Here is a 25,009-nt window from a genome sequence, read left to right on the forward strand (position 1 = left end):
ATTTAGAATTATGACTTGCCCATTGTTCAATGGGGGATCCTGTAGCCAAACAAATGAATAGTTAATTGGAAGTCAGGCAACTAGGGCTTTTTGCTTTAGGTGGAAACTTAATTCCCAGACAATCCATACATTATGTATAGACTGCCTTGACCTGCTTCTACGCTTGGCACTCAAGCCAGGGCCCAGCACAGGAAGATCATGGAAGGGGGGTGGGGATGAGAGCGAGGGTGGGGGTGAGTGACCCAATTTAGAGCTTCCCTCTCACACTGCAGGGATGAGGAACCTCCAGGCCATCGGAGTTGAACACACAACACTTGATTGATCATTAGGATGATATCGCTGTGGTTGCCTCTCCTACAGTCCAGAAGGTAATCTTTTGGAACTCCTATGCGAAGCAGAGTTCAGCTGCTTTCAGAAGGAGTTTGCAGTTTCTTATAAAGTGAACTAGGCATTTACAATATGACCAGCCATGCCATTTACCAAAGACGTACTTATCTAAAGAAATGAAACATTTGTCCACACAAAGACTTATACCTGAATGTTCCTGGCAGCTTTATCATGATAGCCCCACACTGGAAACAGTTCAAACGTCCTTCAACTGGAACATGGATTAAAAAAACTGTGGTACATCCAGTCAATAGAATTGTGCTCCATAATAAAAACAACAGAACTCTTGATATATATGATATGAATGAACCTCAAAAGCATCATACTAAAGCTAGATGATTTATATTTATATGGAATTTAAGAAAAGACAAAATTATACGGGCACCTGGGTGGCTCAGTTGGTTAAGCGACTGACCCTTGGTTTCAGCTCATGTCATGATCTCACAGCTCATGGGTTCGAGCCCACATTAGGCTCTGCGCTAACAGCACACAGCCTGCTTGGGATTCTGTCTCCCTCTCTCTGTATCCCTCCCCCACTTGCTCTCTCTCTTTCTAAAAATAAACAAATAAGTATAAGAAAAGAAAAGACAAAACTATAATGACATAAAGAAGGTCAGTGGTTTTCGGGGGTTGGGGGTGGCAGGAGGGAGTGACTACAAAGGGGCACAAGGGAATTTTCTGAGATGATGTGATTATTCTGTATCATGACCGTGGTGGTGGTTACATGAAAACATACACTTACAAAGCACATTGAATTGTGCTTAAAATGAAAGAATTTCAGGGGCGCCTGGGTGGCGCAGTCGGTTTAAGCGTCCGACTTCAGCCAGGTCACGATCTCGCGGTCTGTGAGTTCGAGCCCCGCGTCGGGCTCTGGGCTGATGGCTCAGAGCCTGGAGCCTGTTTCTGATTCTGTGTCTCCCTCTCTCTCTGCCCCTCCCCCGTTCATGCTCTGTCTCACTCTGTCCCAAAAATAAATAAACGTTGAAAAAAAAATTAAAAAAAAAAAAAAAATGAAAGAATTTCATTGTGTGTAAATTGTACCTCAATAAAGCTGATTTAAAAAAAAAAATAGGTGGGGGCACCTGGGTGGCTCAGTCAGTTGAGCGTCTGACTTTCACTCAGTCATGATCTGACTGTTCGTGGGTTCGAGCCCTGTGTTGGGCTCTGTGCTGACAGCACAGAATTGGCTTCAGATTCTCTCTCTCTCTCTCTCTCTCTCTGCCCCTTCCTCATGCTCTCTCTCAAATATATTTTTTATTTTTTTAATGTTTATTTATTTATTTTTGAGAGAGACAGACACAGAGAGAGAGCTGGGGAGGGGCAGAGAGAGAGGGGAGACAGAGAATCCCACAGGTTCAAAGCCCAGAAAGGAATTCAGGTCCTTCCTATGATGTGGAACAGGCTACCGAACCCCCCTGGTGGGGCTCAAGGGGACCCAGAAGTCCTTCAGATGACTGAGCCTCTGGTCTTAGCTTCCTCTGGATATAAGCACCGCCTTCCCAGAGCTTCCCACCCAAGAAACATATTTCTTGCCACCAGCGTGATTATCACAAGTTGTCCACCTTCTACCACCTTCATTTGGCCTCCCACAGACCTTGGAAAGCAGCTGTGGTGATCACCCCCATTCTGTAGGTGAAGAAACCGAGACTCAGAGAGCTTGGGTGGCTGTTCCAGGATCACACAGCCCTGAATCCACCCAGAAGGGGCCAGATCCTACCTAAGTCTTCTCTCTTCAAAGCCCTCACTTTCGGCAGCACATGGTCCACTTGGTGAATGGCTCGCCTACTTTTTTTTTTTTAATGTTTTTTATTTTTGAGAGAGAAAGAGACAGCACGAGTGGGGGAGGGGCAGAGAGAGAGAGAGAGAGAGAGAGGGAGACAGAGAATCTGAAACAGTCTCTAGGCTCTAAGCCGTCAGCACAGAGCACGATGTGGGGCACGATGCGGGGCTCGAACTCACAAGCCATGAGATCATGACCTGAGTCAGATGCTTAACTGCCTGAGCTACCCAGGTTCCCCTCGCCTAGTTTTAAAGGATCAGGCCTATGAAGATACATTGAAAAGTCAAAATATTCAGGGTACCTGACTGGCTTAGTTGGTGGAGAATGTGATTCTTGATCCCGGGGTCATGAATTTGAGCCCCACATTGGGCAGGGAGATTACTTTAAAACAACTTTTTTTAACTTAAAAAAAAGAAAAGAAAAAGAAAGCCAAGATTTTCTAAAGACTAATAGCTCTGGGTCTCTGTAACATTCACGTAGGTGATTAAATTTCAAAGTCTGACAGCACAAAGTTCAGGGCTAGCAGTTCTTAAACCATTTTTTAAATATTTAATTAATTAATTAATTAATTAATTATGTATGTATGTATGTATGTATGTATTGAGAGAGAGAGAGACAGAGAGACAGAGAGAGAGAGAGAATCCCAAGCAGGTTCCCTGCAGCCAGAACAGAGCCTCATGTGGGGCTCGAACCCACGAACCGGGAGATCATGACCTGAGCAGAAACCATGAGTCGGACGACTAACCAACTGAGCCACCCAGGCACCCCTCAGAAATTCTTAAATAGACTTAGAAGAAAGAGTGCTGGCTTAGAGTGTGGAGACAGGACGCGGGTCTGCCTTTGCTTCTAACTTGCTGTGTGACTTTAGACTTCAGTTGCCTTAGCTGCTGAGTGACAGAAATAGATGAGATCAAAGGCTCGCCAGAGAGCCCTGTGTGGTGCCTGGGTCATCACCTTGGAAACCATATCGGGGGCAAAGGGATGGCACCCGGGGCCCTGTTTCTCTTCACTCAGAGTGGCTCCACTTGTATCCGCTTTCTACCCCGGGCCCCCTTGCCAGATGCTGTCTTAGCCCAGGTTCCCTAGAAGCAGAGCTCGAGGCAGGATATGTGTGTGTGCCGCCACTGGGACAGGGATGCAGCCAGGGAAGCTGCAGTGAGGAAAAGGGGGCGAGACAGACGAGGACAGAGAGCTTTGGTGAGCTGGCCGCCACGAGCGTCAACTATGCTAGATCCGGTGGGACCTTCTCTAAAGAGGCTCTGTGAAGCTTAGGACAGTTCATCCAGAAAGAGGAAGCAAAGATTTCTCTGCCAAACCCTGTTTCTTGTCGGTCAAAGTTTCACTCCGTGGAGCGTCCGACACCCCTGAACTTCTGAAAGCAGAAGTTCGGAGGGGGTGTGGGTGCAGTTGGCTTGTGCTGGAATGAAACAGGTGGCAAGCACCTGGAAGACAGGTGTGGCTGAGGGGACCTTAGGTGACGCACCAGAAAGTAACCGATATGGCAGTAATTGAAAAAGAGTGAGAACATCTGCTACATAAAAGTTGAAGCCACTGGGCTGGACAATCCCAAAGGACCTTCCCAGCTAAAAAGTTCATTGGGACATGTTTCAGTGGAATGGCAGCTCAAAGGGCTGAGACCATCCACCCTTCTTGGGTGAAGGAACCATGTCCCCAGAGAGTTGCAAGCAAGATCCTTGGAAATGTGTGCCACTCAGTGCCCAAGGGTTGATGCCAACTTTGCTCTGCCCCTCGGCCCCCAAACGTCCATGCAATTTGAGAGCACATGAAGATGATGTTCTTAGAATCCTGATGGGACAGGAAAGAGAGGGACTGATAATCCCTCCAGGCTGGGGCGGGGGGGGGGGGGGGGCGGGTTTCATCATGTTCATTCAGGAAGGCCTGGCCCCCCGTCAGCCTGGGATCCCTTCCACTCAGGGGGCAGCTGCCGGCTCCAGACGGGAGATAGATTTGTGGGTGTTTAAGGGATTGGAGGATTAAATGGGCCAGAGAAGCTTCCTCCACACAGCCTCATCCTCTAATGGCTGGAAGCCCAACCCTGGGTGTTATTAAACTGATATTACATCACAGGCACTTCATACCCCTTCCTTTGAAGCCAGGCTTGCAAAGCCAGCAGGGAATAAGAGATTGGGGTCAGAGCTGGCACATACATAGATCAGTCTGTAGGAGGAAGATCAGACTCACCAAAATTAAATCTGGGATCCAGTCTGAGCATTGTCATTGGCTGACCCTGGGGATGCTACTTCGGCTCAGGACACTGGCTTTCTCTGCTGCGAAACAGGGACACTGCCAACTCTGCTCATGACCTGGTGAGGAGCAAATGAGAGAAGAAAAGCTATAAAGCCAACCTGCCCTTTAGTGGGGCTGCGGTGGGCGCCAGGGTGTGGCCTGTGGGGTGCTGGCGCCCAGGATGGGGCTGATGGAAAGTGACCCCCGGGGCAGGCACCAGTCACAGCCAGGCTAGGACATGGGCTCTGATCAAAACGAGAAGGAATAAAAACTCGGTAAGTCTCCCAGCAGAAAAGACAGGAAGGAAAATGGAACTGAAACAGGCACAGCTGGGACCCCTCAGGTCACACAGGACACATCAGGTCCAGGGGCAGACTGCAGTAAAGAAGCAACCCACCAGTGCCAGGTTCTAGGCCAAGTGCTCCACATGCACTACTCCACTTAATGATCACACCCGCGATGCAGTAGATGCAACAGGATTCTCCTTGTTGCAGATGAGTAAACTGAGGCTGGGAGCGGTTGAAGAATTCACCCAAGTGTCACGGCAAGTTAGGAACAGTACCAGGATTGAAACCCAGGCCATCTGCTCGCAGACTGTTCTTGGGATCTGCCCTTTGTTCTTTCTTCTCACAGGGACGCCGTCTCCCCAGGCGGCCTCTTGGGTTCTGACTGTCATCTGTATTCCTCGGACTCGCAAGTCAGTCTGCCATGCTCCCAGATCTGGCCTGAGCTCCAGATCCACAGGACCAACAGCCTTCCCGACCCACCTCAAGCATGCGTCCAAGGAAGAAGTCTCACTTACCCTAAACCTGCTCCAACCCACTTCCCAGAGGGCATCTCCACCATCCACCCAGCTGCAGAACCTGGCCAGAGCCTGGACTCTTCTTTCTTCACCCCTGACATCCAAGTCACACGCATGGTACCCTCCATACAACTGAGGTTGTCAAACCTCTCCTTGCCACGGTGGCTCCTACCAGAGCAGGCCCCTCACTAGAACACAGGCACACCACATACTCCCCATGGTGGTCTCCAGTCCTGCCTCCTCTCATCCGCCTAACACTAAAATGCAAATATAATGGGGCCACTTCCTAGGCTGTCCTTCCCAGGACAAAGGCCCTCTTCATCTGCGCCCTTCCCCAGGCCAGCTCCTCTTGCTCTGCTGCTCTCACTGAACCTCCTTCTGTTCTCCAAACACCAGCTTCTCTCTGGATGCTGAGCCTCCTGGCTGGCGGATCCCTCTGCCTCAGACACTTCCGCACTCACTGTGTTCCCTCCATCCCTGCTCAGACTTCACTGTCAGCTCGGAAGTCCAAAGTCGCCAGATGCCTGGTCTGACCCCACCCTTCCAAGTCTCTGCGGCCACAACACTGAGTACTTTCCCCACCACACCATTTACCAACGCCCCCTTCAGCCACCAAATGTAAGCCTTACTAGAGCAAGGTTTGTGCGTTCTGGCCCCACGGTGCCCTGCTCACAGCGGGGAGTTAAGAGACGTTTGAGTGGGAGAGAGGGCAAGCGACTTTTCCAAAGCCACAAAGTCTAAGAGAGTGACATCCAGAATTGGAATCTGCACCAACTCATCCGACCCCACCCCAAGTTGGAAACAATTAGCTACTCCTCTCCGTATTACCCTCTTATCCCGCCCATTATTTAATTCTTAGCGTCACGGGCCACAGAAGTGACATTTTATAAAGCGACATCTTCCATTTGAAAGACGGGCGCGCAGCGCAGTTGGGGAGGACATCCCTCCGTCCCCCGCCGTCCCTGTCCCCAAGGACAAGGGAAATTCCGCCTAGCCTCCTCCCCCGGGGGCATCTGGATCTGGTGAGTCTTTCTCCGGGTCCCTACCCGACTCAGACCAGTATCCGGGCCTCAGCCAGCCTAGGCAAAGTTTCCCGCCCAGACCTCGCCGGCGTCCCCAGCAAAGCCCAGCCCCCACCGGGCCACACGCGCTGCGCGCGCAGGCCCGCACTGCACCCCGCTCTCCTCCGGGGACGCCACCTCGGTCGCGTACCTCCTACCCCCGTCCGGGCGCGCCCCGCCTCCCTGGCTCCGTCCGCCTCGCGTCCCTCCCCTTCTCCCCGCCTGCGTCGGCCCCGCCCCGGGTCCCGCCCCTCCCGCTCGCGCCCCCCGGGCTGAGCGCTCTCCCGCCGGCCCGCCACGCCCCGCCCCGCGCCGGGTGTCCGCCGTCGCCACCGCTGGGGCAGGGGCGCGCTTCCGCAACTTGGAAAGCGGGGCCGCAGCGCCCGCCGCCGGCGGGGCAGCCATGGAGGCAGCGGCGCGGAGGCGGCAGCATCCGGGAGCGGCGGGCGGCGCGGGCGCGCAGCCGGGCGCGTCCTTCCTGCAGGCCAGGTGGGCGCGTGCTGGCGCGGGGAGCCGGGACCCGGGGCGGGGTCCCCGCTGGAGGAGCCCGGGGCGGCCCGGGGGCTGCCCTCGCTGCGCCCTGGCGCCTGGGCCCCGTCTCCACTTCCCTTTCTCTTCCTGGGGGTGCCCCGGGCCCGGGCCGGCTGGAGGACAGTCGCTGCTCTGGGGAGACCTCTCCAGGGGTCCAAGAGACTCGAGGTGGGGGGCGGCGGGCCACAAGACACCTCCGCTCACCTTGCCCCCAGCTCAGCTGCCCGTCCCGGGCTCCATTTCCAAGTTCTCGGGGTCCCTACAAGCTGAATAGGACTTGGATTCTGGTATTAATCGGGAAGCTCACTCCTTATCCCAAGACTGTGAGAATGGAAATGCCAGGGACAGGAAAGTGTGGAAGCTTTCCTCCATGAGGGAGGGCTTGTCTCACTCTTGTGCTGCTCCCTTCTCTCTCCAAAGGGAAGAAGTTCTTGGTTTATGTAGTTGAGACCAGGAGTGGCCGAGGAAGAGGCACGGAAACCACCATTTAGTCTTTCCCTCCATTCTGCCTTCACCCTGTCGTATAGGCCAGAAACATTCCTTGCGGTGAGCAGGCCTTTATTAAGCGCCTCTGCTGTGCCCAGTGCTGTGGCAGGCACTGGAGGGGTGGGTAGGGTGAGGCCGGGAGGGGCTCACAGTGCGGAAGGGGCTGAGAGGTCATCGCGGAGAGCCGCGTGGAGGAAGTGGCACTTGAGCCGGGTCTCAGGGTACTCAGTAGGTGACTCAGGGACGAAAAGTTCTTCCAGCCAGGGGGAAAGCTTGAGGAAAGTCAGGTGGGCAGGGGTGCTGGAGCTTTCTGGTGTAGAGTGGCAAGAGATGTGGACTGATTGGGAAGGGCCTTTCCTGGCAGCTGGGCTGGGGTGAAAGCCTAGACTTCCCAATTTAAGGAAATTTAAGGCGATGTTCACTCTGTGGCAACTCTGTGCCTACTTAAATGTTGGGCCCTGTGTGCCTCACTTGCCTCACCCTAGTTCCTGCCCTAAATGGCAGGTTAAGAATGCAGCCTTTATTCTGTAAGCACAGGGGAGCCATGGAAAGTTTTTGAGCACTAGTATGCTCAGAGTCAATTTTAGGAAGTTTGTGGTATGATTAGGGATGAGGGAAGAAATCTGAGGGACTTGGCTGAGGGCAGCCCTTTCTCCTGCTACTGAGGGACATCTCTGTTCTGGATCTCCTTCCACGTTGGGGGTCTTTGACTGCCCTGAACTGTGGAAGTCCAATCAGAACAATGTGTGGGTATCAGATACGATCACCACTTTATCCTATGTGCGGGGCTTCCATATGCAGTATCTTTCTCAGTGGCAAGACCCAGGGTCTACACCTAAGGCTTCTGCTCCTACTATTCCACTTTGGCTGCTGAGGGGTAATGTTCCTCTTCATTCCTGATGAGCGCACTACCAGCAGGGTGTTCCCGGAGGATGGCATGAGGGCTGACTCACTTCCAGGGTATCTCTGCCACCATCTTTGGGTACCTCTAGGACCATTTTCAGTATCGTTGTTGTTTAAGACAGCAGGTACCATCATCCTGTCCAATTCCTAAGATGCTTGGCTTTCCTCTGCTGCATCCATGCTTTGCTTGCATACCTCTAAAGACACAGTGCGCACTTCCTTTCAAGGTAGCCCATTCCAGCTTCCACCTGTTCTGTTGACAGTTTTTGTATCGCAATCAACATAATAATGCCTATCATTAAATAGCACTGGAGGACTTAGAGTAAAAAATCAATGGTTCTGTGTTCCACCTTTCCCTTGCACCAGAGACAACCTTCTTTTAAGCTCTTTGTACTAGAATTAAATTCATATTTTTAAATGATATTAACAAATACTATGTAACACTTTCCACAGACCAGGTCCTGCTCTAAAGTTTTGCACATAATAGTTCCACCACAACTCTCAAGATAGGATCTACTATTTTTTACAGGTGAGAACATTGAGGCCCAAGAGAGATTAAGTAACTTGCTCAAAATCTGTTTAATGGCAAAGCTGGGATATGAACCTAGGTGTTCTCTAAAGTCTATATTCTTTTTTTGTTTAATGTTCTATTTATTTTTGAGAGAGAGAGTGTGTGTGTGTGTAAGTGGGCGGGGTGGGGGGGGGTGGTGCAGAGAGAGAAGACAAGCACTGAATTCCGAAGCAGGCTCCAGGCTCTGCATTGTCAGCACAGAGACCGATGCAGGGCTCCAACTCATGAACTGTGAGATCATTATCTGAGCCGAAGTCGGATGCTTAACCGACTGAGCCACCCAGTCTAAAGTCTATATTCTTTTTTTTTTTTTTAATTTTTTTTTTTAACGTTTATTTCTTTTTGAGACAGAGAGAGACAGAGCATGAACAGGGGAGGGGCAGAGAGAGAGGGAGACACAGAATCAGAAGCAGGCTCCAGGCTCTGAGCCATCAGCCCAGAGCCCGACGTGGGACTCGAACTCACAGACCGTGAGATCGTGACCTGAGCTGAAGTCGGACGCTTAACCGACTGAGCCACCCAGGCACCCCTAAAGTCTATATTCTTAAAAGCTATGCTCAACTGCCATTTCTTGGTTTATCAATTGTAGCTTCTAAGATAATATTTCCCGATTTCCTGTTATGATTTGGCTCACTTACACCTCCCCCATATTCACAAGATGGTTCTTTTTATCTATTCTTAGTTTTTAAACTATTTTTAGTTTTTCTCTTTGTTACCCTTGTTAGCCTCAGGGAACATGCATACACCATTATTTCTTTTTTGGGCAACTGTAGGCAGTATCTCTTGCTTCCTTTTTCAAAGGTGAATATTAGTCCTCTACCCTAATGTTCAGCTTTTCTTACCTTTTCCCCAGCTCCTTTCCTCTATAGATTTACTTTCATGTTCTCGAGGTTAATGGTATTTACCTGCTGTTTTTCAGCCATAATTGTGTTCATGTTTTGTGTGTGGATGGATTCTAAATTCTGAAAAAAATCAGTATACAATATTTTTATTAGTTAAGCCATGTGAACATTATTCCCTACAAAGCCAAGGAATATTTAACAGTATCATATGCTTTCTTATATTGCTTTTGTTTTTTCCTGGGGTTTCTAATTGCCTTTCTGTTTCCCCCTCTTATACTTGCCTTCATTTTCTCATTTTTCATTTGAACTTTCCATCATGTCAGGTACTTTACCATTCTTTATGGTAAATCAGTCCCTCTATAGTTCCCATTTATGGGTCCCTGGCTGAGTCCTTCCTTTTCTGCCAGGGAGTCCTACAGATGCTGACTGCTTTTAATATTTCAACTGTATATTATGTGTTTCCCAACTGTCATGGTATCATTTCCCCCATATGGTAGACTTATAAAGCTGTGGAGGAGAGAAAAGGCCATCCTCGTCTTGGGTTACCTGCCATTGTGCTTTTACTAGTGTCCTCAGCAGCAGCTTCTGATGACTGAGATGTAGAGCTGGCACAGTCCAGGGGCTCAGTTTGTGAAGTCTGTGGAGTCAGGAACTTGGGACAGGCCTGAGGTTGCTCATCCCCAGGACAAGGACTGGGGAAGAGGATGGCCTTCATTCTCCATGATCTTCCTCCTGTGGTCAGAGTCCCAACAGAAAAAAACCATCAGATGCTGACCAATCTTGATTCCCAAGGTGAGTGCCCTATGACTGCTCTTTTTTTTCCTGCCCCACTAAGCCAGCTGGACTAATGACAGGGATTCCCATTAACTGAGGTGCCCCCTTAGGTAGAGGAGGAAATAATTACTGAGCCCCTAGTATCTGTTAGGTATCCACAGCTTACAGAGACCCATACCCAATTGCTTCCCCAGGCTTTCAAAATACCTTTCTTCTCTGTACCAAACATCTTATTCTTTGCCCAGTTTGGAAGTTTCCAGAATAAAACACTGAGGGCTGTTATCCTCTTTCTTCCAGCAAGTTCTTCAGACCTGGAGTTTCCCACCATCTGCTTTTTCAGGCCTTGACTGATAGTCACTAAGGGGAAGGGCAGGTGGGGACCTCTAAGCCAGTCCCTCATCTCAGACCCATCTCAGATGAATCCTCACAGTTTCTGAGTATCTGCTCAGTCTAAAGCCCCTCCAGTCTCTCCCTTCTCTTCCTCTTCACCAATAAGCCAGGCATTCAACTCCATGCAGTGCCTTTCTCACTTCCACCTCCAGGCCTTTGATCTCGCCCTCCTATTGCTTTTCTGCCTACTTAAATCCACCCATCCATGCTTCCTGGCTCTCTTCCTTCATGCCAGCTTTGCGTACTGCTCCAGGCCTTACTGAGCCTTCTCTGTCTTGACCTCCTCATATGTCACATAGTTTATTATAATAGAAACAGGATAGCAAACTATTTAGAGCACAGATCTTGAATTCATATAGACACAGATTTGAATTTATGCTGTTCAGGACTCATGGGTTACAAGTGACATAAAGCCAGGGTGAATGGCAGCACCCTTAGCAAAAAGGAATGTATTGGCTCATGTGGCCAAACCTTTAGCTTGGGGTTGCCTAGAACTCTCAGGGCTTTTGCTCTTCTTTTTCCCCTGGTCCTCTCTGCAGGGTTGCTTCATTCTCACCTGGCTGTTCTTTAAGGCTCGCCCCTTAGTCACACATAGCCCTGGATTTGCATCCTTAGCATCCCAGTGCCAGAAAGGGAGGGACTCTTTCCACCAGCTCTAATTAGAAACATCCCACCGGGCTGGCTTAGGTCACTGGCCCTCCCTGTGACTAAGGAAACTCATCTCTTGCTAGAAGCAGCTTGGAGTGGGAAATAGGCCGACAAAAGGAATAGTTGCTGTAGCTCCATACCACACGGGTGATCTTGGGTAAGCACTTAAGCCCTGTAACACACGAAGGGAACAACCTCCTGGTATTGCTGTGAGGATTCAGTGAGATGGTATAGGTGAAGCTCCTAACACAGCACACACTCAGCACTCAATAAGTGGTGGGGCACTCAGTAGAAGAGAGGAGAAGGATTAGTTGACCCAAGAAAGGCCCACCCCATCTCTTACCTGCCACCAGAGGATGATGAGATCTCCCAGAGCTTGGCCCTCTGCCTCTGGGTTACTCTACCAGCCCACTGTGGACCATTGTTAGAATTGCCCGAAAGGGATCTCAGAAAGTTATGGACGCCATAGTAGCACTGAGAAGAGGAAAAAACCTTCACGATGCCTCTAAGCTAATGTTTGCCAGTAAAAACAATGAGTAACTGGTAATCAAGATTGTTTAAAATCATCCAGTGATCACTAAGCATCAACCAGGAACTGAGCCAAGAACGCTGGGTAACATGGACCATTCACACAGCTTCTGTTCTCAGCACAAATAGAGCAATAAAACTCACACTTCACTCATCGTAAGAAGTAGCAGGCTGTTTGTCACTGGAGGTGTGCAAGTAGTCTCAGGGAGGATTTGGACGCTGATAGGGTGGTGGGTGAGTTGAAGAGAACCTTAAAAGCCATCCGTCTTCTTAAGGGTGTACATAAGAACAAAGCTCCAGACCCATGAAGTCATGGCTAGACAGGGAGTTAGTGATGAAGCACTCCCTGTACTGGAGCTGGTGGGGCTTTGGGAAAAGACTTATTAAGGAAGCCTTCCTGGAGGAAGTGGCATAGGCACTGGCCCTTGAACTTCAGCTCATCTGTGAAAAACAGATAGCTAACGACTTGGCAGGAGGGACGGGCATCGAAAGATATGTTGTCAGATGGTGTTCCACTTCTTGCCATGTCTCTTGCATCAGCTTGTCTCTGCTGGCTGCTCTTGCTGTGGATTAGTGAGACAGGGTACACCAGCAGCCCTAGTCTCATCTCCTCCAGGTTCAAGTAGGAGGGAAAGAGACTGTTGATCTGAATCTATGGTCTAGGAGGCTGATCTCCCTGAAGGGCTGTGATTGGTCCAGCTCAGGTCACATGCCCATCTGGTGGCCCAATCATTGTGAACATGATGATGGCATAGAGGTTAAAAATACAAGCTCTGGAGCCTAGTCATTTAGGCTCCAATATTTGGCTGTGTAACTTTGGGCAAGTTACTTAACATCTTACACCTCAGTTTTTCCACTTGTAAAATGGGGGTAATATTCCAACCTCAAAGGGTTTCTGTGAGGAGTAAAAGCGTTGAATGAGATAATGCATGCAAACAGCCATGATGTGCGTGGAATATAGTAAGTGTTCAATAAAGGTTCGCTATTGTCATCCATCATCATGATTCACATTTTCCAGCTACATTTGCATCTTTGCCCCATTAGATATCCCCATCATGCTATAGGTGAGAATGCCCAATGGTTATTATACCTGTTTGGCAGTTTCCTTACTGAATCACAGAGAAGCTAAGCTTCCAGGACAGCTGGAATCCATTCCCAGGACATGTCCCCGTTGGCCTCGGAGCCAGTATTTCCAGCAAAACTCATTTTCTAGAAATTAATCCTCTTGCCCTCAAATCCCCATACCTTTCTGTGGCTCATCTCAGGGGGAAGATTCCCATGGGAGGAGAGAAGAGCTGACCCCTCTTGTCTGGTTCCTTCCCAGGCACAGCTCTGTCAAGGCTGATGAAGCTGCTGGCACAGCTCCCTTCCACTTTGACCTCTGGTTCTACTTCACCCTGCAGAACTGGGTTCTGGACTTTGGCCGCCCCATTGCCATGGTGAGTGCGAAGCTATGGACAGAGCCCCTACCAGCAGCGAGAACACAGTGTGACGTGAATTAGCTGAGTGACCTTAGACAAGGCACTTCCCCTACCAGTAAACTTCAAGAATAGGCCTGGATGCTTTCATATGCTTTAGCTCATGACTGTGCCAACAAGTGGGGATCTGGGGCCTGAATAGTCATATTGTCCCCTGACTCTCATAGGGGAACTGGTGGCCCTAAACAGTGATACCGTGTCCTTCTTCCATCCCACCATCCCATATCCAGGTTTAACCAAATCACCAAGCCATACAACAGGGTATGGGAAAGAAAACAGAGCATCCCCACAGCCTTGGTATATTATTTTTCTGGAGGTAAAGAGTATAGGTTGATTTTGCTTGGCTCTGAGCCTCGGGTACTTTTTAGTGCTATCTTGTGAAACCATCCCCTTCCCTCCAAGGCTAGTTCATGCATCAGTGTACAAGGGTGGTCTGTACAGAGATCAATACTGGAAGAGTACTGAAACTCCTGGCTTGTCATAAGTAGGTAGGTAGGTAGGTAGGTAGGTAGGTAGATAGATAACAGAATGTGAAAAATTGAGTGATGTACCACCTTGCATCAAATTGTTCATTTTTGCGTGTGGGTGGTAACAATAACAACATCCGATGCTGAAACTGACACCTTGCACATGCTAGTGATAATGCAAATCAGCAAAGCCCTTTTGAGTTTTTATTTATTTTTTTAGTAATATCTACACCTACCATGGGGCTCGAACCCACGACCGGGGGATCAAGAGTCACAGGCTCCTCCAACTGAGTCAGCCAGGCGCCCCATAGCAAAGCCCTTTTGGAAAGCAGTTTGTCAAGACGATAACTAGGCACCTAAAGAATAGTGCCTAGTTGGGGCACCTGGGTGGCTCAGTCGGTTAAGCATCTGACTCTGGCCCAGGTCACGATCTCATGGTCCATGAGTTCGAGCCCCGCGTCGGGCTCTGTGCTGACAGCTCAGAGCCTGGAGCCTGCTTCAGATTCTGTGTCTCCCCCTCTCTCTCTGTTCCTCCCCCGTTCATGCTCTGTCTCTCTCTGTCGCAAAAATAAATACACGTTTAAAGAAAGAAAGAAAGAGGGGCGCCTGGGTGGCGCAGTCGGTTAGGCGTCCGACTTCAGCCAGGTCGCGATCTTGCGGTCCGTGAGTTCGAGCCCCGCGTCGGGCTCTGGGCTGATGGCTCAGAGCCTGGAGCCTGCTTCCAATTCTGTGTCTCCCTCTCTCTCTGCCCCTCCCCCGTTCATGCTCTGTCTCTCTCTGTCTCAAAAATGAATAAAACATTAAAAAAAAAAAAAAAAAAAAAAAAAAAGAAAGAAAGAAAGAAAAGAAAGAAAGAATAGTGCCTAGCAAATGCACTTTTATTGAATTAAGAATAATAATAACAACATTAAGGTAGAAATGGTGGTTAACATACATTGAGTGCTTACTCTGTTCTAAACCTGTTAAGTGTTTAAACGCATTTGATCCTCACCTCAACACTCTTATTAATCTTGATTTCATAGATGGGAAGACTCAAGGGTAGAGAGGGCCACCCACGTAGCAAGTAGAAGAGCCAGCATCTGCCGGCACTCTGGCCCCAGAGCCTACCCCCTTCCTGTCTTGTGTATATCCAGGACCCTAATGTGTCCTTCCCTCCTGACCCAGTAAGACCTCTTCCAAGAATCTGCCCTGAAGACATAATCAGCAAGAAGACAAGAGCCTCTTTACCCAATGGTGTTCCCTGTAGTGTTGCTTACCTTGAACGTGACTTCAGTGTCCGGCATAGGGACTGGGTAAATCAACTTTTTGTATCCAGTACAGAGAACATTATCTGGCCTTTAAACAGGAATCATAGATACTATAGAGCAACCTGGGACGTTGAAGGAGCATAAAGGTATAGAAGTGATAGGCATCCTGCCTGACTGCAAGTCAGTGACAGTCTTAACATCTTGTACACATGGGATCAGAGGCTTGAAGGGGATTAAGAAAAGCTGTTCTGGCAGCACTGTTGGAGCGGATTTATGGTGGATGCTGTTTCTCCTTTGGGCAGACTCTCCATAGGGTGTACATGTTGTTTTGAGGTGTGGGAGAAAGAAAAGAGACTGAGTCGGGGTTCGCGATCAGGTTTGTAGGTGACCTTAGGCAAGTCAGTGTCTACTGGGCTTTGGTTCTCTCATTCATAAGAATGCTGGTTGGCCTGGCTGCTCTGATCCCCCTTCTGGAAAGAAGGCCCCATATATTGGGGACCAAAGGAACTGCCATGGGGGAGGGGGAAATGAGGCCAGGAGCAGGCTCATGGCTCCCTCACTCATTAGGACTCAGCCACAACAGGCCGTGGGGTCTCCTGCAGGGCAAATCACTTCCCCAGCCTGCCCAGCAACCTAAGTGGGCTTGTTAGGAGAGTAGACATTTGAAAAGCTCGTATATACACTGGAGCTTCTGAAACGTAGGCATAGCAGTCCCAAATTTGTAATTGCAAAAAACAAAGTCTTACAAGTTATAAAAGTAGTATGTAACAAGTCAACTAATACCCAGGTGTATGAAGAAGTGTTGGAGTCTCCCTTTCCAGTCCCACCCCTGGAGGTTTGAGACACAGCAACCCCACTCCTTTCTCTGCTCATGCAATCGTATATACTCTTTTCCCCTTTCTAACCCAAATGGGATTTTCCTTTGACCTTATTCTACAGCTTGCTTGCTTCACTTTAGAACATATCATGGCTGTCTTTCCATGTCAGTATGTATAAGGTATCATTTCTGATAGTGGCTCCTTCACCATGGTATATATCTTTTCTTAAGAAACCAAAGTATAGGGGTGCCTGAGTAACTCAGTTGGTTAAGCGTCTGACTTCTGCTCAGGTCAGGTCATGATCTCACGTTTCGTGAGTTCAAGCCCCACATTGGGCTCTTCATTCTTAGCGCAGAGCCGGCTTCGAGTCCTCTGTCTCCTCTCTCTCTCTCTCTCTCTCTCTCTCTCTCTCTCTGCCCCTCCCCCTTCTCTCTCAAATATATTAAAAAAAAAGAAACTGAAGTACAGTTGGCATACAAGTTTATGTTAGTGTCAAGTGCATGACGTAGTGATTCGACAATTCTATATGTTAATGCCGTGCTCCCCACACTGAGTGTAGTCACCATACCACATTATTACAATATCAGTGACTATATTCCTTATGCTGTACTTTTCATCCCCATGACTTATTCATTTTATAACTGGAAGTTTGTGCCTCCTAATCCCCTCCACCTATTTTGCTCATCCCCCGACATCCTCCCCTCTGGCAGTCACCCATTTGTTCTCTGTATTTATGATCCGTTTTCTGTTTGTTGGTTGGTTGGTTTTTTAGATTCCACATATAAGTGAAAGCACATGGCATTTATCTTTCTCTGACTTATTTCACTTAGCATAGTACCCTCTAGGTCCATCCATGTTGCAAATGGGAAGATTCTTTTTATGGCTGAGTAATGTGTTGGTGGTGAAAACCTAACCCTCCTACAGTGTTGGTGGGAATGCAAATTGGTGCAGCCACTGTGGAAAACAGTATGGAGGTCCCTCAGAAAATTAAAAATAAAATACCAAATGACCCAGTAATCCCATTACTGGGTATTTACCCAAAGAACACGAAAACACCAGTTCAAAAAGATACATGCACCCTGTGTGCATGGCAGCATTATTTCCAATAGCCAAGTTATGGAAGCAGCCCAAGTCTCCATCAGTAAATGAATAAAGAGATAAGTGGATAAGGAAGATGGGGTATGTATATCCAACATCTATATCTTGATATAGATTAAGATCTAGAGATACACACTGAATAAGAGAGAAAGAGAGGAAAAGAGAGACCTGTATCCTGGGGTTTTTTTATATGTGCAGGTTAGTTTTCACCAACATGGCATTTCTGAATTAAAAGAGATAAACGTTTAAATTTTTGACTGAAATGTGTGGTCATTGCCTGTATTCGCAATCAACAGACACTGGAAGTACAGTTTGGGGGGTCGTCACATGTTTCGACCTCGCCCAGGGATTTTCACATGGACCCTGACAAGGCCAGTAGGACAGAGGGCATGGCAGGCCGAGAACTGGTCCTGGTCTGCCTCCTGTCTCAGGAAACAGAGGGAAGAAAGAACTGAAGTTTCTTTTTCGTGGTAGAACTCACATATTTTCTCCTTTGTTTCCTAATTATACTTCTGACCCAATCTGGAAGCAGTGTCTGCAGTCCATCTGCTCAGGGCCCAGAACATGGGGCCTAGTGGTCAGGAGATCTTTTCGTCAGCATAGCACCTGGAGTGCCAGACCCCTAAGGGCCCAAGTGGACCACCTGGGTCACATCTCTCGTGTTGCAGGTGGGGAAACCAAGGCCCAGAGAGCAGAAGGACTTGCCTGGGGTCACCCAGAAAGTGTGTGGCACCACTAAGTCCCAAGGTAGCCTCCAACTCCCAGACCAGCCCCCAGGGACATTTATTTAGTACCCACCGGGAGAGGGGCCCAGAGTCAGGCCCTGGATTTGCATCTGCTTGTGCATCCAGGAACAAATCCATTTACCTTCTCTGGGAGTCAGTTTCTCTGTCTGGGTCCCCCAGGGCTGCCAAGAGGATCCCCAGAGATCACAGAAAGAGTTAGATGTGTGTGGAGGAGGTGACGGTTGACTCCCTGAGGGCTCATGGGACTCTGCCTGGGTGAACACCATCCCTCCCCTTGCTCCCCAGCTGGTGTTCCCTCTCGAATGGTTTCCGCTCAACAAGCCCAGCGTGGGGGACTACTTCCACATGGCCTACAACATCATCACGCCCTTCCTTCTGCTCAAGGTACAGTCCTCGGTTCCCTGCCCTCCCTTCCCACCCTCATTTCTTCCTCCCCTAGCAGGAAGCTGGTACCACGCCCTAGGAGTCATGGAAGCGGGAGGAAGCAGGCCTACCCTGCCTGAGTCGGGAGGATGAAGGCTGGGATGGAGGGATGGAAAAGGCCTCCCCCAGGAGGGGTGTTGGATTTGGGCTTCCGTCTTGTGCGTCAGGGGATGACGTGGGAGCAGTGGTCAGGCAAAAGGACCTGAAGACAGGGCCATGCTTGGGAAACCAAATACATTTGGGGAGACTGAGGCAGAAGGAGTGACTGAGGTGGTTGCCTGGGGAGAAGTCAAGGACAGTTGAGCAGGCAGGTAGGGTCCAGGTGGCAGGAACGGCCACAGTGAAGGTGACCTATACTCTAGCCTGGAGATCCCTGACTTTAAGAAGTCACTGGGAGCACAGAGCTAGCTTTGCACATCCAAATAAGGGCTCTTAAAACAATTATTGCTGTCTACTGTGCCCATCATTGTGTTTCTAGAAAGACATTTCTAATCTCCAAAAGTATGAAGGGTATAATCTCAGAATTCAGAGGAGTCTAAAAGGTAAATAATTTAGTTTCAAAGTATCCCCCCCCCCCCAAAAAAAAACCCCTGATATTTTCTTTGTGTTTACCACGGACCAGTGGCTCAGAAATCAGAGAGTCATGCCATCGAACCACCCCAGCCACCCAGGGGCACACCTGGGACCCAGCAGAGGGCCAGGTCTGGGGCCTGGATGCCTGTGTTGAAGGCCTAGCTGTTGCCTCTAGCACGCGGTTGCTGTGTGACCTTGGGCACTGAGCTAGCCCCTCTGAGTCTGTTTCCTCTCTGGGAGAAGGGGGTGCTGTTTCCCAGGTCATGCTGAGTCCACAGGGATCATATGAGACTCTGGAGGCCTGGTTGGCCTGGTTGGTCAATTTCTGAGTGACTCTTCAACTGGCGGCATCTATCCCGCCCCAGGCGTGAGGGAGGGACTAGAGGGGCATTTCCTATTGTGGTAGAGGCTGAGTCAGGCCTCCGTCTGACTTCAGCTCATCGAGCGGTCCCCCCGCACCCTGCCACGCTCCATGATCTATGTCAGCATCATCACCTTCGTCATGGGTGCCAGCATCCACCTGGTGGGCGACTCCGTGAACCACCGCTTGCTCTTCAGTGGCTACCAGCACCACCTGTCTGTCCGTGAGAATCCCATCATCAAGAACCTCAAGCCGGAGACACTGGTGAGGCCGCCTCCCCCAGTACTCGTAAAGCCCTGTGGGCACAGTCTGTCCTGGAGGCCAAAGAGATCGCCCCACCCATCACTGTGCCTGGCCTGCTAAAGGCATTCTGCTGGGTGAGGGCGCTGGACCCACCAAGCTAGGATGCTGGTGACACTTCAGGAAGTGGCACATTGACTGGCTCCCACCTGGGCCCCCTGGAGTAGAGGGCTGCTGGGGTTTGGCCTGAGGAAGGGTGGGCTGCGTGGGCCCCAGCACCTTTCCTGAAGCACCTGCCGTGCCCTGCCGCCCTCAGATCGACTCCTTTGAGCTGCTCTACTACTACGACGAGTACCTGGGCCACTCCATGTGGTAAGTGATGGGGCTGTCTCAGCCAGGAGGGCAGCAACAGCCCCACTGTCTCCCCAGGGACCCTGGGCCCAGCCCCCCCCCCCCCTCCCCGCCCTGCTCTGCCGGGGGCCTCAGGGACACTGGACGAGCCTCTGGATGTGAGGCGGAGCCACTGGAAAGGCCTACCCTTCCCGCGCTGGCGCGGGGCTCTGGGCCCTCCCCGCCCCAGTGCGGCAGTGCCCGCGGCAGCCACTAGAGGGCAGCGAGCGGCTGTCCCTCCAGGGCCCTGCCGGGGCCTGGGGGGAGGGGCGCCGCGCGGACCGACTCTCGCCCCCTTGTCACGCTGGGGTGCGGGGGGGGGGGGGGGGCGGCGCACCGAGGGGGACCCCTACCGTGTCAGGACGTGATCTTTGGGAATGGAGGTCGGAACGAAGCCGAGGAGGGCCGGCTGGACCTGATGGGGGAGGGGCTGCCAGTACCCTGCTCCTCGAACTCCCGGGAGGGCCCCCTTCACCCCAAAGGCGGCGGAAACCTCCCAGATGTGCGCGGCTTCGGGAGAGTCAGGTTCCCCCACCCCCCATCCCCCCCTCGGAGTCAGCCGTCAGTTCTCCCTTGCCTTACATGAGGAGCCGGGCCAGGGGAGGGGTTCGATGGGGAGTTGGGGGGGGGGGCGGCCAGCAAGCCTGGGACCCGGTGGCCTCCCTCCTGAGTGCAGTGGCTGGCTCCTGTCACACCGGGCCTACACTCGTGTTTCCAGGGCCCGTTTAGAACAGGCTGGACTCAACAGCCAAGAGAACCAAGTTGTCCTCTTCTAAAACGGGCACCCACCTCCCTGTTGCAGGTACATCCCTTTCTTCCTCATCCTCTTCATATACTTCAGTGGTTGTTTCACTCCCACCAAAGCCGAGAGTTCAGCGCCAGGGGTGGCCCTGCTCCTGGTGATGCCCAGTGGCCTGTACTATTGGTGAGTGGACCTGGGGAAGGGGCGGGGGCGCTCAGTGAGCCAGGTAGTAAAAATGTGCTCTTGACCACGGTCCTGCTCCGTGACTTTCCTTGGGTTCCTGCTTCCTCCCCTGTGTAGTGGGGACTGTGACTGTGCTTTGTGGTCCCCTCTCTGTTACCAGGAAGCCAGGCCCAAGTGTGGTCTCTCTGGCCTCATGCCCCTCTGCCCTACCTCCCAGAACTCCAGTGCCACCGTGGTCCCAATAGACTCCACCTCGAACACCAAGCCCATAGAGCTCTGTGGGCCTCAGTTTCCTCCTCTGTGAAATGGGGACAATACCTGCCTGTCTCCCTCTCACAGGATGGTGAGGATCTAGAAGGAGGGAAAGGGACTTCACAAACTATAAAGCACTATGAAGGGGACAAGGACAGATAAAGGGGGGAAGTCCATGGCCTCCGGAGCTTCTTGTCTGGTTTCTTTGCGCCTTCCAGCGCTCTCATCCCATTTCAGAGAGTAGACTCAGGCCTCAGCCAGGCTCTTCCCCCTCCTCTCAATTCTGCCCCGAGGATAGGCTCCACCCTAGGATCGTGGGTGTCTTAGGAAGGACTGGACCCTTCTCTGATGGGAAGCTTGCCTCAGAATGAAAAAAGCCGCTTTTCCCTAGGGCCAGCTCCAAGCCACTTGCAGGGTCTGTCCCCGCCTCACGGAGAGGGTGCCCACTAAGGACAGGCTTAAAAAGAAATGGGTGGCAACCACAGCAAGAGGGAGAGCGGTTCGGCTCGGGGAGGACTTCCTGCCCAGTCCTCACCCACTGCTGTGTTAGTGCAGAGACGGCCGCATAGGAGCAGCAGCATGCTTTCTCAAGTAAGAGGTGTGCACAGCTCTTGTCAGGTCTCTTACCTCTCGGGAGACGGGGCCATTTATGTCCCTGTTCCAGGTAAGAAAACAGAAGCCCCAGGATATCATGTAAATCCCCCCAAGGCCACACAGCCACAAAGTTGCAGAGCTGTGTAATTCCTTGAGCCGAATGGGTCAGCATTGTGGTTCTTTCTCGAGGCAGGGGAGTGGAGGCGACAGCCTCTCAGATGCCCCGGCTGTGTGCTAGGCACTGCCTTAGGAGCTGCAGAGAACCCCGGGAGGTCTGAGACTGTCCCAGCCCCCCAGGAGACAGTGAGGACAACGCCTGTAAATTACAACTGCACTCCCAAACTCAAATGCCTCTAGGAACCAAGCTGGTGACAGAAATGCATCAAGCAGGCATCAAGTGAGGCAACAGTGAGCGGTGGGGACTGTGGCAAACTGCAGAACCGTGCACTCTCCAAAGGGCACAGCTGCTTTATCCTCTGGTTGTTGTCATGCGGGAATATAGGCCTAATGTGACCAAAGAAACCAGAAACCCGCATTTGCAGCTAATCTGTTATTTAAACGTTGGTAACGAACTCAACATTTAAAACAAATATGCTGCCCATGGGCTGGGCTCAGGGTAGCGTGGTTCCCTGGGCCTCTCATGAGATGAGCCACCCTGACTGAGCAGGAGGGCAGCCTGGTATGAGGGTCCAGGGAGGGCTGCCAGGCAGGACAGAGCTGTCATGCCGCCCACCTCCCCTCACCCCCCGGCCCCTTCAGGTACCTGGTCACCGAGGGCCAGATCTTCATCCTCTTCATCTTCACCTTCTTCGCCATGCTGGCCCTTGTCCTGCACCAGAAGCGGAAGCGCCTCTTCCTGGACAGCAACGGCCTCTTCCTCTTCTACTCCTTTGCGCTCACCCTCCTGCTTGTGGCACTGTGGGTCGCCTGGCTGTGGAATGACCCTGTACTCAGGAAGAAGTACCCGGGTGTCATCTACGTCCCTGAGCCCTGGGCCTTCTACACCCTCCACGTCAGCAGCCGACACTGAGTCCCTGGCACCAGCCGCTGGTGCTCTGCCTGGCGGGAGACGGGCCACAGAGAGTGTCTGAGTGTGGTGGGCGGGTGCTTGCATGCATGCACACACGTGTGTGTCCATCCGTATGTGCAATCGTGACAACACTGGTGGGGGTAGGCATCTTGCACACGGGCGGGTGTGTGTGTGTGTGCGTGCGTGTGCAGAGTGCATCATCGTAATACTCGACCGTTTGGATCAAGTTTCTCTGTGGCTTCGATCTTTTCAGGATGGGATGTCGTCTTAGGCAGTGTGTCCAGGCCGAGGTCTGGGCCCTGCCTTCTTGTGCACCTGACTGGACTCTTCCCGGGATGTCTTCTGGTCACCATCCCGGAGACGCCTGGTGGGTGGGGCAGCAGCAAGGAGGGGATTGGGCATGTCACCCGCCACCTGGCTCACCCCTCAGACCCGCCCTGACCCCGAAGGCCAGATCACAAAGGTTCTGATAACTTTCCGGGTGTTGTTGAGGAAGCACATCCATTCTCTAGGCGTCGCATGCGCTAGCTGGGAGCATGGGCCCAAAGTGTGTCAGTGGGCCGGCTGCAGGCCCCTCTTGGGGCAGCCTTGGGATGGTTGAGTCGTCCCCTTCTGTTGCTGCCCTAGGAAGGGTACGCGCGCGACAGACCTCACCCAACCTCAGGTCACAGGGAGTGTTGAGCGCCCTGCCCCCTGCCCCTGGAGAGCCAGAGGCCAGCCCTCTCCCCTAACCACAGCCTGATCTTGGGGTCTCTCCAGCCATTTCCCTCTGCCAGAAGCTGTATCCCTGCCCCCTAGCAGAACTATAGCACCCCTTCCCGTCCGCCTGACCCGGGCATTTGAACTGCAGCTGAAGGCTGAGTTCTTAAACACTTGCAGTATTCCCTGAGCCCCATTATAGGGGCAGGGGCCTTTGGGAGATGTTGGGGGGAGCTGGAGACTCTCTCCTGGAGGCCTTGTCTGAGCCTGAATCTCTTGCCTTCTGCTGGCGGGCCTGCTCCCAGAAAAGGGAGGCTTCGTTCCCAGCAGGATCCCCCTGGGCCCACCTTCCCCCAGGCATCGGGGCCAGGTCTGCCCACACAGCTGCTGGCCCCCCAGCCCCATTTTCCAGCCAGCACTGGCTCTGTGAGCTTGTGAGTCTCTCCCTGGACCCTGCCTCCATTCCTATGTTCTCAGGGAGCCCCGTGCCTCCGATTTTCCTTTCATGTTGGGGTCCCTCTGCAGCCCCCTTAGAGGTCCCCCGGTCCCTGGTCAGATGGGTGGAGAGAGGTATCAATAAAGACCAGTGTGGAGCCAAGCCTGGCTGGTGGCTGCTTCTTGCTGAATTGGGGAGGCAGGAGGGAGTCCCCTGGAGCAGGGGAGGGAGTGACTGGTCTGAGGCCTGTGTGGCTCAGAGCGGGTGCTGCCTCTGCCCACTGGCCTTCCATGCCACTCAGTGGGACCCAGTCAGTCCTAGCTCTCTTCACAGGAGTCTGGGGGCTGGGGGGGGGGGGGTGGGGAGCCAGGGTAGGGCATCTCTAGGCCTGCCTCTCAGAGATGGCACATCAAGCCTCCCAGCCATGCTGCCAGCCCGTCCCAGAGGCTGAAACAGAGAGGGTGCCCTCTGAGGGGTGGGGAAGCTGGTGTGTTGGAGGTTGGCACTGAGCCTTGGGCAAGTCACTTACTCCCTCCGGGTCTCACACCACACAGCCACCAGGGACTGGCTGGGGCTACTGTTACCAGAGAACACAGGAAGGGCCACGCCGGACAGGAGATGCTCGCACCATCACAGGCCCTGCCTCCACTTACCCAGCAACCACATTTGATTCCTTTCTCGCCTCGAGGACACCGCTCCTTCCAGCCCTGCCTCTGGCCTGTTCTCCACGGCACAGCTTTGCTGGAGGTCTCGTGAGCAGGCACGGGCCTGGTTGTGTGGGGGCTGAAGCTTATACAACTTGGGGAGCCCTTGATTAAAAACAAAAAGCAAGAAAAAGTGAATAAAAAATTAGGTACGAAAGTGAATGTTTAGAATGGAAAAGAAATCACAGCAAATTATTAGAGTCTTGGAAATTTGGTTTCTCTCTTGACAGAGATCTCTTTGGGTAGTTTCCTGGAAATGTTTCCCTAGAAATACTTCTTTTTTCTTTTAAGTTTTTATTTATTTTGAGAGAGAGAGAGAGAGCAGGAGAGGGGCAGAGGGAGAGGGAGAGGGAGAGAGAATCCCAAGCAGGCTCTGCACTGTCAGCACAGCCCTATGCAGGGCTCGATCTCATGAATTGTGAGGTCACAACCTGAGCTGATATCAAGAGTCAGATGCTTAACCAGCTGAACCACCCAGACGCCCCAGAAATACTTCTTAATTACAACCTGGCTTCACTCCCTCTAGCTACCTATAGGCCAGTGGTTCTCGAAGTGTGGCCCTGACTGGCACACGAGGA

At 51.7% G+C, this 25,009-nt stretch overlaps 1 protein-coding gene across 1 annotated transcript; it reads left to right on the forward strand.

Moving 5' to 3' along the window:
• The first annotated feature begins 6,545 nt into the window (after positions 1-6,545).
• CLN6 (CLN6 transmembrane ER protein) lies at positions 6,546-23,889 on the forward strand. Its single transcript, XM_045449304.1, has 7 exons — positions 6,546-6,766; positions 13,275-13,389; positions 18,090-18,188; positions 19,237-19,425; positions 19,718-19,773; positions 20,594-20,716; positions 22,322-23,889. Exons 1-7 carry the CDS (start codon positions 6,681-6,683, stop codon positions 22,590-22,592), a joined length of 939 nt encoding a protein of 312 aa, XP_045305260.1. The 5' UTR covers positions 6,546-6,680; the 3' UTR covers positions 22,593-23,889.
• The last annotated feature ends 1,120 nt before the right edge of the window (positions 23,890-25,009 follow it).

Source organism: Leopardus geoffroyi, chromosome B3, assembly GCF_018350155.1.
Source record: "Leopardus geoffroyi isolate Oge1 chromosome B3, O.geoffroyi_Oge1_pat1.0, whole genome shotgun sequence".
Classification (NCBI taxonomy): Eukaryota; Metazoa; Chordata; class Mammalia; order Carnivora; family Felidae; genus Leopardus; species Leopardus geoffroyi.